Consider the following 16316-nt stretch of genomic DNA (forward strand, 5'->3'; position numbering starts at 1 on the left):
CCTTCCTACCCTGTTGTTTGGGAAGGAAGGAAGGAAGGAAGGAAGGAAGGAAGGAAGGAAGGAAGGAAGGAAGGAAGGAAGGACATCTAAGTTCATTTGCATGACTGGGTAGAAAACGGGAGCATACCACACCTGTTGTATCTTGTAGTTGCATAACTACAATATTTGCCATTTCCAGAGAGATTTTTGTATAGTGTCCTCCAAGGATAGTTGCTTCATTGTCCTGACCATCACACTTATAATTGGGAATAAATTTGTCCTTTGTTGTGAAACCTCAACCCTCATGTTTTTTCTCATTGAAATGAATTGTTTAAGTAAGTAACCCACAAATTAGTAACTGGTTGAGATTATAAACTCAACCTTCCTAACGTGCTGTTGGGAAGGAAGGAGGGAGGGAGGGAGGGAGTGAGGGAGGGAGGGAAGGAGGAAGGAAGGAAGGGAGGGCTTTTAAACTTCATTTGCATGATGGGGGGGGGGAAATGGGAGCATACCTCACCTGTTGAATCTTGTAGTTGCAAAAAATATTTGCCATATCCAGAGCAATCTTTGTAAAGGGTCCTCCAATGACAGCTACTTCATTGTCCTGACCATCACACTTGTAATTGGGAATGAATTTGTCCTTTGTTGAAAGAAGCTCCAGTGCACCACGATAGGTCCAGCTCCCAATGAAGTTGCTGTTGTAAACATGGAGGCCCAAGGTGATGTTGGGTAGGAGGTAAGGGTTGTCATTGATTTATTTCAAAGCAAATTCCAAGGCCAGAATATGCTGATAGTTTTGTGTCAAGTACCTGTAAGATGATGATATTAACTCACTAGTCTCTGTCAGAATGAAGCATGCATTGCTTTCCAGTGACATTTTAAAGCTAGAAGAGAACTAATGTGACACCTTTTTTTTAGCGTTTCATCAAGTGGCAGGAAAGACCTATTTTTACTTATCATTTCAAAATGAAGACTCGGAAGTAGGAAAACTATCTACCTCTTACATATCAACAATGATGCATACAGTTCATGCTCCTTGGATGTGATGTCATTTGGAAAGTAAAGTCCTTTTTGTCAGAAGCATGTGAGAAAATAGGCTGTAATTTTGGAAACTTTAGACCATATTAAATTTCTTCACATTTAACTTGCCAGAGTTGTAAGGATTGATTGATTGATTGATTGTAAAAGAATATTAGAAAGTTAAGGGAAAATTAAAGTATAAGATTAGCAACCTTGACAAATGAAAAGTAGTAAAGTCAAATCCTGTCAAGTCAAATAGTCTTTAGATGACATCAATTTTATAGATAATGTATGTAGAAATTTTGGACCCTATATTTCCAGCACAACAATGTCACATTAATAAAAAAAACAATAGAATAATGGATAGGACTTTGGAGGTCTTCTCATTCAATCCCCTGCTCAAGGAGAAAATCTATACAATTTCATACAAATGGTTGTCCAAACTCTTCTTTAAAACCTCAAATGTTGGAGCACCCACAACTTCTGGAGACAAGTCATTCCACTGATTGAATGTTCTAACTATCAGGAAATTTCTTCTTGTTTCTAGTTTTGTTCTCTCCTTGATTAGTTTCTATCTATTCCTTCTTGTCCTGCCCTCAGGTCCCTTGACAAATAAGTTGACTCCCTCTTCTCTGTGGCAGCCCCCTAGTAATAAATGTGGTCCAAGTAATGCATTGATTAAAGTTCAACAACCAGACAACTTACAGAGTCAGGATAGTCACAGCAAGAGCAGTTCATTTAACAAATATAAAAAACATTAAAATGTCTTACACAGGGAATCCAGGGTTTTCATGTGAGAGTGTGATTTCAGAGAAGGCAGGGCCTTCAGATTGGGCTTTCAGTGCTTTCCTCCCTCTATCTGAACAGGTTCGTAGTACATAATATACAAATTATATTTTTTTTCAAGAGAGCTTCCTTTTCTGTAAAATCCATATTTCTATTTTTGCTTTTAAAAATTATACATAATTTCTAAACTTGCAGGGAAAAGTAGTTTACTTTTGTTTTAGGGTTAGTTGCTCCTTTTTGTTTAATTCGGGCCTCAGGATAATAATGTAGCATTTAGGGGAAAAGATACAGCCCAGTAATCCTGCTGCAGAAGCCACAATGGAGAAGATTTCTACAGCCACCATGTACTTCCCCTTGGTGCTCAGGTAGGTTGGAACAAATGACATCCAGACACTACAAAAGACCAACATGCTGAAAGTGATAAATTTGGTTTCATTAAAACTGTCAGGTAGTTTCCTAGCAAAGAAAGCCACTATGAAACTGATAGCAGTTAAAAACCCCAGAAAACCAAGGGCAGTATAAAACATGATGGCTGAACCTTCATTACATTCTAGGACAATTTCTTCAGTCATTGAATGGATGTCAGAATCTGGGAATGGGGGAGAAGCTGCCAGCCACACACTACAAACTGTGACTTGGACCAAGGAGCAAGACAAGACAATAGTATAAGCCAGCCTTTTCCCAACCCATTTCCTGGTTTTGGAACCTGGCTTGGTGGCCATGAAAGCAAGAACAACTATGCTTGTTTTCCCCAGTATAGAAGAAAGGGCTACAGAGAAGATGATGCCAAAAGCAGTTTGTCGCATGAGACATTTTGCTTGATCAGGTTGCCCAATGAAGAGCAAAGTGCAAAGGAAAGAGAGCAGGAGGGCAATGAGGAGAATGTAGGTGAGGTTCCTGTTGTTGGCTTTGACTATGGGGGTATCCTGGTGTTTAACGAAGATTCCCAGCACCACAACTGAGATGAAAGAAAAGAGGAAAGCGACACTAGTCAAGGTGATTCCCAAGGGTTCTTTGTAAGACAAGAAAGTCCTGAGTTTTTTAATGCACTGATCCTGGTTCTTGTTGGGATAGTATTTTTCAGGGCATGGGAAACAGTCCTCTAAACCTGAAAAAGGGAATAGAATTGTTAAGGGATATGACTTTAGCTCAGTCTTTCCTAATTTTCAGAAATACAATATTTCTGTGCCTCAAATTTCCTGTAATTTATCATGAAACATGGGAACTTAGGAATTTGAAATCCAATTTATCAGGAAGGCTGTAGGGCAGGATTATTCAAGGACAAATCCTTGAGAATTATTTGACTTAATTCATACTATTCAATTACATTTGAAATCGGATGACATCTCCACTCACATTGTTGCCTAGAGGAAACAAGTCATACAGTCTGTGAACAGTGTTTATAATAATTGCCTTCTTGTTAAGGTTCTCCTGAGTTGGAAAAATTAATTGGTATTCTATGCTCACTGTGCAGGAAGATATTAATGGAGATGATTATGGCAAAATCTCTCACTTTATATTGAGCATATTGTTCCTTTACACTGTGGAGTTCTACATGTTGGGACAATAGAGTTAAATTACACTGACCAAGCTCAGAGAGCAACAGTGACTCCACAGTTCAATCCTGACCTGCATATATTTCTTCTATAGAAAGAAATCATAGTAGGCTAACCATTATTTCACAAGGGATAAATCAACTCACCTTCAGGGATACACTATCCAATTCAGGGCTGGCCTGCACTTCTTTAGATGGAGGGACTAAGCACAAAGTAAATTTCCATGTTGCTAGACATATGTATTCATAATTGTCTGGGGTGGACATATTTTTAGATCCATCCTCCTTCTCGATGGGACTGGTAGGGAAACTCATGCTGACTGGACATGAATCTGACCATGTCAATGATATTGTCAGGCCTGCAGTTATATCCCTTTTAGGATCTTTGGCCTACCACACTCTCTCTTATTTCATTATGCTGTTTCATTAGTGTAGCAGTTGCGAGGGGGGAATAGAAAGGAGTAGAATTGTGGAATGTGTTATTGTCATTCTTTTCTAGAAGCCCAAGGTCATCTTTTGTCTCTGCACCTCTGCACCTGCCTGGAACCAGCTGGGTGAAGATGCCAGCGTGGAAGAAGAAGAAGACTGGACCATGTGATGGATTTGTGGGTGTAGGGACAAGATCATGAATTTTCAACCAGGTGGGAATCTTAGGTAACTACCAGAATTGGGATTCCACAGATGTGTCAAGATGTCAGACTTATTAAATTAGAACTTTAAGGATCATTTTGCCTTGGACTCTGATTTAATTCTGCATGATACTTGAAATGCTGACAGATATTTGATATCCATCATTTATCATTGACCATTTATATATTTTGTTTTATTTCATCATTGGCTGATTCTAAATGACCCTAGGTGGCTTATAGCATGTGAACAGAATTATTATGAAATGATAAAATGGGAATAGGTAAGAAAAAATAAGGGAAGGAGAGTAGGCCAAAAACCACACATCACACTCCCATGATCTATATTTCAACCACCCTAACCCTAATCCTGGAAAAGTTCACAATACATTCTAGAGGTTCTGAGGTAGAAACTAATTCAGGTGTCATTTCTCCTTTTGTGAGGTGGAGTAAAGTTTCCTTGGGATAATTCAATGGTTGTTGTGGTAACAATCTCTATTCTCAGGATCTATAGGGTTAAATGACCCAATGTCTATGAATAAAGCTAGCTGTTAACCCAGTGTTGCCTGGGTATTTGTTTATCCCAATTCTGTATTAGACTTTCACAAATGTCCAAACCAAATGTAATTTCTAATGTTGGATTTTCCCCCTTATCAAAGGGAGGCCCCTTGTGAAGTACTGTGAAGCCGTTACCATGACAACTCCACTTTGCTGCACAGTAGAAGCCATTTTAAGGCAGTAGAGTAGAAGCCATTTTAATTCACAACAGGCTGTATCTTAATGCAACCCCCCCCCCCCAGGAGTGTTAGGAGTGTTTTACCCCACAGTATTTGTTTCCAGAGAGTAAGTCATGTGTGTAACAAGTTTGGTTGAAATTGCTTGAGGCGTTCCAGAGTTTTGCTGGACCATACACACACACACACACACACACACACACACACACACACACACACACACACACACACACACAGCCTTATGTATGTGTATATGTATATATATATATTAATTTTAATTTTTTATTCAACTTGTATGCCGCCCTATTCCCGAGGGACTCAGGGTGGCTAACAAAACCAAAGGGAAGGGGAACAATACAAAAGGAAAGGAAACAAAAACAAATAACAATACAAAACCAATTTAAAAGGTCTCAACAAGCACACCAGTTAGAGTGGGGATGGAACTCAGCAGCCCCAGGCCTGCTGGAACAGCCAGGTCTTAACGGCTTTACGGAAAGCCTGAAGGGTGGTGAGGGTCTGAATCTCCATGGGGAGATCATTCCAGAGGGCTGGAGCAGCCACAGAGAAGGCCCTCCTCCAGGTAGTTGACAGCCGGCATTGGCAGGCAGATGGAATTCGGAGGAGACCTAGTCTGTGGGATCTAATGGGTCTTTGGGAGGTAAGTGGCAGCAGGCGGTCTCTCAAGTACCCAGGTCCAATACCATGTAGGCCTTTATAAGTGATGACTAGCACCTTGAAGTGTATCCAGAAACCAATAGGCAACCAGTGCAGCTCACGGAGGATAGGTGTAACGTGGGTGTACCGAGGTGCACCCACAATCGCTCTCGTGGCTGCATTCTGGACAAGCTGAAGTCTCCGAACACTCTTCAAAGGCTGCCCCATGTAGAGCATGTTGCAGTAGTCCAGTCTTGAGGTCACAAGGGCGTGAGTGACTGTTGTGAGGGCCTCCCGGTTTAGGTAGGGACGCAATTGGTGCACCAGGCGAACCTGGGCAAATGCCCCCCTGGTCACAGCCGACAAATGGTGATCTAAAGTCAGCTGTGGATCCAGGAGGACTCCCAAATTGCGAACCCTGTCTGAGGGGCATATAATTTCACCCCCCAGCCTGAGAGTTGGAATACATGGCCAATTATTGGGAGGGAAAAACACAAGCCACTCGGTCTTGTCAGGATTGAGAGCAAGTTTGTTTACCCCCATCCAGACCCTGACAGTCTCCAGGCACTGACACAACACGTCAACTGCTTCACTGAGTTGGCACGGGGCGGACAGATACAACTGTGTATCATCCGCGTACTGGTGATATTTTATCCCGTGCCGTTGAATGATCTCACCCAGGGGCTTCATGTAGATGTTAAACAGGAGGGGGGACAGGACTGAACCCTGTGGCACCCCATACCTAAGGGGCTTAGGGGTTGGACTCTGCCCTCCAACCAACACCGACTGCGACCTGTCAAGGCCACTGAGAGGTCAAGGAGCACTAGGATGGAGGCGTGGCCCCCGTCTCTGGCTCTCCAGAGATCATCGGTCAGTGCAACCAAAGCAGTTTCCGTGCTGTAGCCAGGACTGAATCCAGACTGAAAGGAGTCTAGATAATCTGTTTCATCCAAGGACCGCTGGAGCTGAGAGGCCACCACTTTCTCAACAACCTTCCTAACAAAGGGGAGGTTGGAGACTGGATGATAGTTATTTAAAAAGGCTGGATCCAAAGACGGCCTTTTCAGGAGGGGTCTCACCATAGCAATAGCAATAGCAGTAGACTTATATACCGCTTCATAGGCCTTTCAGGCCTCTCTAAGCGGTTTACAGAGAGTCAGCATATTGCCCCCAACAATCTGGGTCCTCATTTTACCCACCTCGGAAGGATGGAAGGCTGAGTCAACCCTGAGCCGGTGAGATTTGAACAGCCGAACTGTAGAACTACAGTCAGCTGAAGTAGCCTGCAGTGCTGCATTTAACCACTGCGCCACCTTGGCTCACCACCACCGCCTTTAGGGGGGGCGGAAAGAACCCCTCCTGGAGGGAGGCGGTAACTATCGACCCAGGTAATTCGAGGCCCTACCCACCTGGCAGGACATACACTCGACCTCGTATTCCTCTCGGAGCAGTGGAATTATGAGCTTGGTCTGAGGGGAAATGAGATCATTCCCCTGTCGTGGTCAGACCACTACCTACTGAGGCTAGACTTCCGGAGGCCAAACCCCCACCGTAGGGAGGAGGAACCGACCAGGTGGTTCCGCCCCAGGCGACTGATGGACCCTGTTAGGTTCCAGACGGAGCTTGGGGTCATTCCAGATGCTCTCGCCCACAGTTCGGCGGAGACTATTGCTGCGGCCTGGCACTCGGCAGCATCAGAGTCTCTAGACCAAATTGCGCCACTACGGCCCCTCCGGGCCAGCGGCTCGCGGAGACCCCCTTGGTTCACCGAGGAGCTCCGCGAGATAAAGCGCCGGAGGAGACGCCTAGAGCACCGGTGGAGGTCCGACAGGTCCGTATCGAACCGAGTACTGTTGACAGCCTGCACCAAGGAGTATATTTGGGCATTGAGAACCGCCAAAAGATCACACATTGCCTCCTTGGTAGCGTCCGCCGAGTCTCGCCCAGCCGCCCTGTTCAGGATAACCCGCTCCCTCCTAAATAGGAGGGAGACGGGGAACCCCCTGCAGGGTAAGGCTGAGGAATATAGTCAGTTCTTGGCGGACAAAATTGCTCGGTTTCGATCGGAACTGGACTCCACCCCCGCAGATCCAGCCGGGACACAGGGGAATAACTTGGTAGACCATCTCTGGGTTGAGTTTCAGGATGTTGCCTCTGGGGATGTGGACAAGGCTATGCGAGCTGTGAGTTCCTCCACCTGCATACTGGACCCGTGTCCCTCTTGGCTGACTGCCAACAGCAGAGAGGTGACACGAGGCTGGATCCAGGCGGTTGTTACCGCCTCTCTTCGGGAGGGACACCTCCCCACAGCGCTTAAGGCGGCGGTGGTGAGGCCCCTCCTGAAGAAACCGTCCTTGGATCCAGCAGTTCTCAACAACTATCGTCCAGTCTCCAACCTCCCCTTTCTGGGGAAGGTTGTTGAGAAGGTGGTGGCCTTACAGCTTCAGCGTACCTTGGAGGAAGCTAACTACCTTGACCCCTTCCAGTCTGGCTTCAGGCCCGGTTACAGCACTGAAACCGCTTTGGTCGCATTGACCGATGATCTCTGGAGAGCCAGAGATGGAGGCTATGCGTCCATCCTGGTTCTCCTCGACCTCTCAGCGGCTTTCGATACCATCGACCATGGTATCCTTCTGCGACGACTGCGGGAGGTGGGGGTGGGCGGCACTGTCTTACAGTGGTTCTCCTCCTACCTCTCGGACAGGTCGCAGTCGGTGTTGGTGGAGAGGGAGAGATCGTCCCCGAGGCCCCTAACCTATGGGGTGCCGCAGGGCTCGGTTCTGTCCCCCCTGCTATTCAACATATACATGAAACCGCTGGGCGAGATCATTCGGAGGCACGGGATTAAGTACCATCAATATGCGGACGATACGCAGTTGTATCTGTCCGCCCCGTGCCAACTCAATGAAGCGGTGGACGTGATGAACCGGGGCCTTGAGGCTGTTAAAGACTGGATGAGAGCTAACAAACTGGTACTCAACCCGGAAAAGACCGAGTGGCTGTTGTGTTTTCCTCCCAAAAATTTGGTTAACGTTCCATCAATCAGGCTGGGGGGGCAAAATTTATTCCCCTCAGATAGGGTCCGCAACTTGGGAGTCCTCCTGGATCCACAGCTGAGTTTTGACCACCACTTGTCGGCTGTGACCAGGGGGGCATTTGCCCAGGTTCGCCTGGTGCGCCAGTTGCGGCCCTACCTGAACCGGGAGGCCCTCACAACAGTCACTCGAGCCCTTGTGATCTCTAGGCTGGAATACTGCAATGTGCTCTACATGGGGCTGCCCTTGAAGAGCATCCGGCGACTTCAGCTAGTCCAGAACGCGGCCGCGTGAGTGATCATGGGCGCACCACGGTTCGCCCATATAACACCAATCCTCCGTGAGCTGCGCTGGCTACCTGTTGATCGTCGGGTGCACTTCAAGGTCTTACTTACCACCTATAAAGCGCTCCATGGTAGTGGATCTGACTATTTGAGAGACCGCCTCCTGCCAATTACCTCCCTGCGTCCCATCAGATCGCACAGAGTAGGCCTCCTCCGAATTCCATCCGCCAGTCAGTGCCGACTGGCGACTACGCGGAGGAGAGCCTTCTCAGTTGCAGCTCCGACATTATGGAACAACCTCCCCGTGGAGATCCGTACCCTCACCACAGTCCAGGCCTTCCGCACAGCCCTTAAGAACTGGCTATCCCGTCAGGCCTGGGGATAGGATTACTCTCACCCCGCCCGAATGTTGAGTGAATGTTGTGTTTTTATGGTTAATTTTCTTTTAATCACGATTCTTTTCTTTTTAAGTCTCGTCTTGCACTCCCTTCCCTTCATTGTTGTAAGCCGCCCTGAGTCCCCTCAGGGAAAAGGGCGGCATATAAATTCCCAATAAAATCCATAAAAATCCATAAGCCTGGATCCAGCTCCGTGTCACTTCCCTGCTGTTCGCGACCAGACAGGAGGGGCACGGGTCCAGTACACACGTGGAGGCACTCACTGCTCCGATGGCCTTGTCCACTTCCTCAGGAGTTACAGACTGAAAGTCAATTCAAAAATGCCGTTCAAGACCTTCCCCCAATTCCTCGGCTGGCTCTGCGCAATTGGAGTCCAGGTTTGTCCAAAGCCGAGCAAATTTATCCGCGAGAAATTGGACAAACTCCTCAGCTCTGCCTTGTAAAGGATTGCCCGCATCCCTCCCTTTCAGGAGGGAGCGGGTTATCCTGAACAAGGCGGCTGGGCGTGACTCAGTGGATGCAATCAGAGCAGCAATGTATGTATTTTTTGAAGTCCGAATTGCCAGAAGGTAGGCTCTGATGCAGGTTTTTAACAGTGCTCGGTCTGACTCGGAGTTACAGGACCTCCAGCGGCGCTCCAGGTGTCTCTTTTGGCGCTTCATCTCCCGGAGTTCCTCAGTGAACCAAGGAGCCCTCCTGGATCCACTGCCTCGGATAGGCCGTAAAGGCGCAATCCGGTTAAGAGCCTCTGCTGCCGCCGAGTTCCAAGCAGCGACCAAGGCCTCAGCCGGACTGTGGACGAGAGTATCAGGTATAACACCAAGCGCCGTCTGAAAGCCCAAATGGTCCATAAGGCGCCTGGGGTGGAACCACCTAATATGGTATATATATATATACATATGGTATATATGTATATGTATATGTATATGTATATGTATATGTATATGTATATGTATATGTATATGTATATGTATATGTATATGTATATGTATATGTATATGTATATGTATATGTATATGCATATGCATATGCATATGCATATGCATATGTATATGTATATGCATATGTATATGTATATCAGGGGTGGGTTCCTGCCAGTTCTAACGTCTTCTACAGAAGAGGTTCCACAAATATACAGTGCCATGTAGAACAAGTTCCAGCTCCCTGCACCCGCCCGTACGCACTTCATCTAGATGAAGAGTGAGAGGAGGAATTCTGGGAGTTGAAGTCCACAAGTCTTAAAGCTGTCAAGTTTGAACACCCCTGGGGTTTTTTCTAAAGGGTTAGGGATGAAAGGGTCTTGTAACTTGACAGTTTTAAGACTTGCACAATTCAGTGCCAGAGTTCCTGAGCCAACATGACTGGAGGAGGAATACTCCCACCCAGTCATAAGGCCGGCAAGCCACTCCCACAAAGCAGGCCACACCTACAGAAGAGGTTCTAAAAAAATTGAAACCCACCACTGATGTATTTATATATGTATATGTATATTTTAAAATATTTTTAGTTCTTTGATTTTATTTTTTTTAATTGTAAGAGGCCCAGAGTTATTGACTAAGATGGGCAGGTACAAAATTGAACTATCAGAAACCTGGGTTGTACTTTGAACCTATTGATCTTCAGAGCTAATTCTTCTTGTATGTCATCTCCTACCTGTCTGGTTGGCAATTTTCCCTTTGGGGCAACGAAGGCATTTGTAACAGCAAAATGGCTTCCCTTCTATTTTCATCTTGCTGTAACCCAAGGAGCAATGAGCATTGCATAAAGAAAGAGGTTGTGTCTGATAATAAATGAAAGGGCAACATGTTTAGAATTTAAACATTAACAATCTAGAAATCACCATTTCTGAGGAATATTTTTCATTCCTTTATTTATGAAACATTCCATGCCAGTTACAAGACATGTCTTATACCTTATCTTTTTAGAATAATGAGTGAGATAAATGGAAATCTCTTTATTCCTCTGATAGCCATCAAGGATTAGGGCTAATTAACTTAGAAGTAGGAATACTTTGAGTTTCTTACACCAAATCTTCAACATCCTTTAGCAAAAATATTGCTTTTCCTATGCTTGTTTCATTAATTTGTGCAGCTGTTCAAGCAAACTATTTGGACATCAGCTGCAATATGAGTTGCTAACCAGCACTGAATCAAAGTTACCTGGTTAAAGAAGATGGGCCAGACCATGTTATCTGTCAATAGAGAGAGAAGGTTTTCCAGTTGATCAGATGGATTGACTTTTCCAAATTTGACCCTAAGAAAGGATTGATTTGGGAAGGTGACCCAATTGATAATATCAAAGCCAGATGCGACCATCCCATTTTGGTCAAAGAAAATATTATCTCCAGCACTGTTGTTAAATGAGACTTTTCTTAGGTAGTGATGAAGCTCAAGGGAAGAATATGACAATAATTAAGAAAAATATTCATTGATGGCAAAATATATAGCAATATTATTTCAGAACATATTGTTATGCCCCCTAATATAATAATAGTATTAATTCATCAGTTCCATCAGCAGGCCCAGGAATAATTACCAGGAGAGGCAGAGGAGTGTTAAGCAGGACTAACAACACTGTCTTCATGGTTATAATCTAGAACTACGTATATGTCACAATCACCAGCTACATTATTGTCCTCCTTACTGTTATTTAGCAACTGCACAATCTCTTCTATCTTCCTCCTCCCCATTGATTCTCATTCTCTATTGCATTTGGGGGTTTGGGGCTCCTGTGCATGCATTCACAGGCATTCACAGGCACTTTGGGCACTTGGTTAAAAGGTTAACCATTACTGATATAGTGAATCCAATGTAGTGAATCTGAAGGCGGGAGGGAGAGAGGAAATACCCTTTAACTATGCTGCTGGAGCTGGTGATCAAATTAGCCCAATATTCATTATTAAGTATTCATAAAACTTACACTTTTTCAAATTAAAAAAGCTGGGATAGATAGCTTCTGAACTACCTAAGACATTCCTCCAGCATTAAAATGGTTTCTATATAATTTGTGAACAGCTGTAGATATGGAAGCAATACTATCTGCTAGATTAGTAAATATGGAGTAGGAGTTTACCTGCCACGTAGGATGATTGAGAAGCTTCTGCTTCCCACTACTGTCCATTGATCTGTGTTTGGAATGGGATGTAAGCATGGCCTGGAGAGCATGTGCCACCACGTAGACGGCGTTGTAGATGCTGTAGCTTTGCCCAGTCATGCTCAATTCAAAAACAGGGTCTGGAAGAGTCTCCAGCTTCTCTCTCCCAGTACAACTTTTCTCTGACCTTGGGATTAAAATGGAATTTGAGAACGAACATCCAAAGGCTTGTTCCCAAAAGACCCTTGAAAAACTGTCCTCGTTTTCTGCAACACTGTTTCTCATCTGGAGAAACCTATTGAATCCTATCAATTCTTTTGATGACACTGCATAAGAAAGAGCCCCATGGATAAAATCCATACTCCAGTCTCTTTGAAATGGAACTGAAGTATATTCCATCTGGGCTGGGAAAATCCAAACTTTATCATTTATCATCTCCACTGTTGGGTCCCAATAATCGGATACATAGGAGATCGTCCTGAAAGCTGCCATGGCCTGATTTTCAGAATACACAATCGCTACCCTGGAGGTACTTTTCATAATGACTTTGCATACTTTAACAAAAGCCAGGGCTTGTTCTCCCATCTCATTTGCAAAAGCAACTGTGGGCAGCTCTTCAATGTAATCAAAGCAGATTCCATATTGGGGTAAGGTGATAAGTGCTTCCCTCAGAAATCGTTCGCCGATCTCATTTCCTTGAAATATTACCCCAATCCAAGTCCAGTTAAAATGAAGCAGCAATTGGAGAATCCCCATAATGTGAAGATGTTCATTTGGATACATTTGATAGACGAAAGCTGTGTGAATCATGTTATCTGTCACTGGAGCAGAGCCATATGTGAGCTTAGGAGGAAAAAAATACCAATCAAAATATAAGAGGTATGTGTATGTATTTGATATAATTGAAAAATGGTTAATATGACTGATCCATATTGTTAGTTTGATTTTCAAGGCTTTTTCCTAACTCCTTGAGGATCTTACTTTAATTTCTATGAAGTTGATGGCACTAAACTGTTGTGGCCCAGCAGGAGCCATGGGAGCTGCCACCAGACTCCGACAACGAGGGGCCCTGTGAGTCAGCTCTGGAGGATGTGGAGGACCATGGACAGGGTTCCGACTCTGAGCAGGGCGCAGAGAGGCTGGTTGGCCACCAGGAGGCACCTGAGCCTTGGACCAGTGGGGAGGAGACAAGGGAGTGTGAGCCTGAGGTCAGCAGTAAGTTGTTCCTGAATGCCTGGCACCGAAGAGCTAATAGGCATCAGGAACAGTTGCGCAAGTACAGGAGGTAATTGCACTCAGCTGGTGGTCATTAGGCTCCTCTCCAGACTATAAAAGGACTGCTTGTGCACACACACCTCTTGCAGAAGTCAACGCAGGAACTAATGTCGGAGAACATTATTGTGAGCTTGGCAGGCTGGATTGCTGCCAAGCTTTATCTGTGCTGGATTGCTGCCCAAGCTTGTCTGTGCCGGTTTGCTGCCAAGGACCTGTCTGTCTGTTAATTAAATGCCGTAACTTATCTTTGGCTCGGAGTGTGTGTTGGTGTGGGACGAGGGGGGTCAGAACATTAAACTGTCACCACTTTTCGAAATCTATTGTTTCTAAAAATGATATGATACAATTTGATCATCTTTGAAAACCCCTTTCTGTGGTGCATCACAGAAGTCTAATCTAATGAGACCATTGACTTTCAGGATTGATGTAATGTTTTTACTACTTTTCTATCATCAATGCACTTGGGACCTTTGAAAACTATGGCAGTCCACTGAATTAATTGTTCTCACTATCAGGAAATTTCCCTTGAATTCAAGGTTGAATCTCTCTTTGTTAAGCTTCCATCCATTAATATACTCCATTACTATAACTGGTCTGTAACTTTTGTATCTTTAGAATAATGATAATTGCCTTCTAAGTGAAATTTTGAACCATCTTCTCAGTTAAGCTCCTGCTCCAGAGTCCACTGAAAGAAAGGGAGACCAATGAACAAGGGAAAACTTTCTAGCCTGAATAGAACAGCTGCTTCCATACTTGTCTGCATACACACAAACACACACACACACACACACACACACACACACACACAAATATATATGGGAGGGAGCATACTGTTTCCCTTTTTCTGTCTATCACTTCACCCTAGGAGCTGTCCAGGCAAAAAGCAATTTTTTATGTTGCATTTGTGCTGATAAATAAATAAAGGGAGACTAGCATAGATCTATTTCAAGTTATTTAGCTCTCATCAGCTAGCCATACCCTTACTGGGAATCGAACCCGGGCTGTATTACATTTCAGGCAGTTGTGTTAGCCACTCAGCCACAGGTTCTCCTCCTTTATCAGCTAAGCCAGGGAAATAGGTATGTATTATGTCACAAGCCCTGGTATGCCCAAATATGGGACTGATATGTAATACAGCCCAGGTTCAATTCCCAGTAAGGGTATGGCTAGCTGATGGGAGCTAAATAGCTTGAAATAGATCTATACTAGTCTCCCTTTATTTATTTATCAGCACAAATGCTACATATGTACACACACACACACACACACACACGTATGTATGTATGTATGTATGTATGTATGTATGTATCTATATCTATATCTATATATAGATATATATATATATCTCCAAACTTCAGGCAGCTGATGATCAGCAGAAATAGCCTGCAGTACTGCACTCTAGCCACTGTGCCATCGCAGCTCATATCTGTGTGTATGTGTGTATGTGTGTGTATACATACATACATACATACATATACTCACACACATATACATGTATTTATGTATGTATGTATATATTACTTTTCTTATTATTTTCTTGTTATTTCTTTAATTGTTATGGAACTTCAATGGAAAGTAGCAGAAAATATTTCAAAAGGAAAAAGGAAAAAAATCTCTCTTAAGAGCAAGAGGATTCACCTCCTTTCCATTTATTTCAAATTCGAGACAAGATGCTGCAATTCAGCACAATTTTCAGTAAATTGGAACTGGAAAATATGAAAGAAGCATTAGCACTTAGACCTAGCTACTACTTCACAGTGCTTTTACAGTCCTTTCTAAGTGGTTTACAGAGTCAGCATATTGCCCCCAACAATCTGGGTCCTCATCTTGCTAACCTCAGAACGATGGAAGGCTGAGTCAATCTCGAGCCTGGTAAGATTTGAACTGCCAAATTGTAGGAAGCCGGCAGGCAGCAGAAATATCCTGAAGTACTGCATTCTAACCACTGCACCACCACAACTCTTAGAATAATGTAATGTCTAGCCAGACTTTATTTATTTGTTGGTTGTAATTAATTACAACAAAAAGAGAGAAAGATGTTATGAAAGAGGAACTCTAATATCAATAGGATGTTTAGGGGTCTTTTTGTTTAGTCAGGCTTACCTGTGGAATCTTATAAATATTCAGGATATCTGCCATAACCTGAGAGATATGAGAATTCGGTCCAGCAATAACACAAACTGAGTTTTGGTCCATGCTGCATTTATAGTTGGGAACAAATCTGTCATGGGAAGAAAGAAGCTCCATAGAAGCCAGGTAGGTCCACGTTGCCATGAAGTAGCTGTTAGATATCCCAAAGCCCAGAGTGATGTTTGGCAAGATCTGGGGATTTTCATTGATTTCCTTTACAGCAAAGATCAAGGACAAGATATGCTGGTATGTCTGTAAAAACAAACTTTAAAGGAGGGTAATGCCTATGTCACAACAATGGAATTTCCACAAAACTAATTTGTTGCATTTCATTTTTATAACTTTTGTCAACAATTCAAAAAAAAAAAAAAAAGGAAAGAAAAAAGACCAGACTGCCTGTAGAAATTACTTTTCTATAAAAATCAGTATAAAAGAGGGAGAGGAAGAAGAGGGAGTCAAACTATTCTCCAAAGCACGTGATGGTAGGACAAGGAGCAATGGGTGGAAACTAATCAAGGAGAGAAGCAACTTAGAACTAAGGAGAAATTTTCTGACAGTTAGAACAATTAATCAGTGGGACAGCTTGCCTCCAGAAGTTGTGAATGCTCCAACACTGGACATTTTAAAGATGTTGGATATCCATTTGTCTGAAGAGGTGTAGGTTTCCTGCTTAAGCAAAGGATTAGACTAGAAGACCTTCAAGGTCCCTTCCAACTCTGTTTTTCTAAATCAGCTTTTTGGCAGATA

The 16316-nt window shown here is 43.8% G+C and overlaps 1 protein-coding gene across 1 annotated transcript; it reads right to left on the reverse strand.

Annotated features, from left to right (window-relative positions):
• Positions 1-1991: 1991 nt before the first annotated feature.
• On the reverse strand, positions 1992-15827 carry LOC148046561 (vomeronasal type-2 receptor 26-like). Its single transcript, XM_087712055.1, has 4 exons — positions 15543-15827; positions 12144-13007; positions 10725-10851; positions 1992-2893 (listed from the first exon to the last, which is right to left on the reverse strand). The coding sequence occupies exons 1-4, from the start codon at positions 15711-15713 to the stop codon at positions 1992-1994; spliced, it is 2064 nt and encodes a 687-aa protein (XP_087568181.1). The 5' UTR covers positions 15714-15827.
• Between the last annotated feature and the right edge of the window lie 489 nt (positions 15828-16316).

This window comes from Thamnophis sirtalis, unplaced genomic scaffold, assembly GCF_051295495.1.
Source record: "Thamnophis sirtalis isolate CommonGarterSnake01/CBP01778 unplaced genomic scaffold, rThaSir2_p1.2 scaffold_4, whole genome shotgun sequence".
NCBI lineage: Eukaryota > Metazoa > Chordata > Lepidosauria > Squamata > Natricidae > Thamnophis > Thamnophis sirtalis.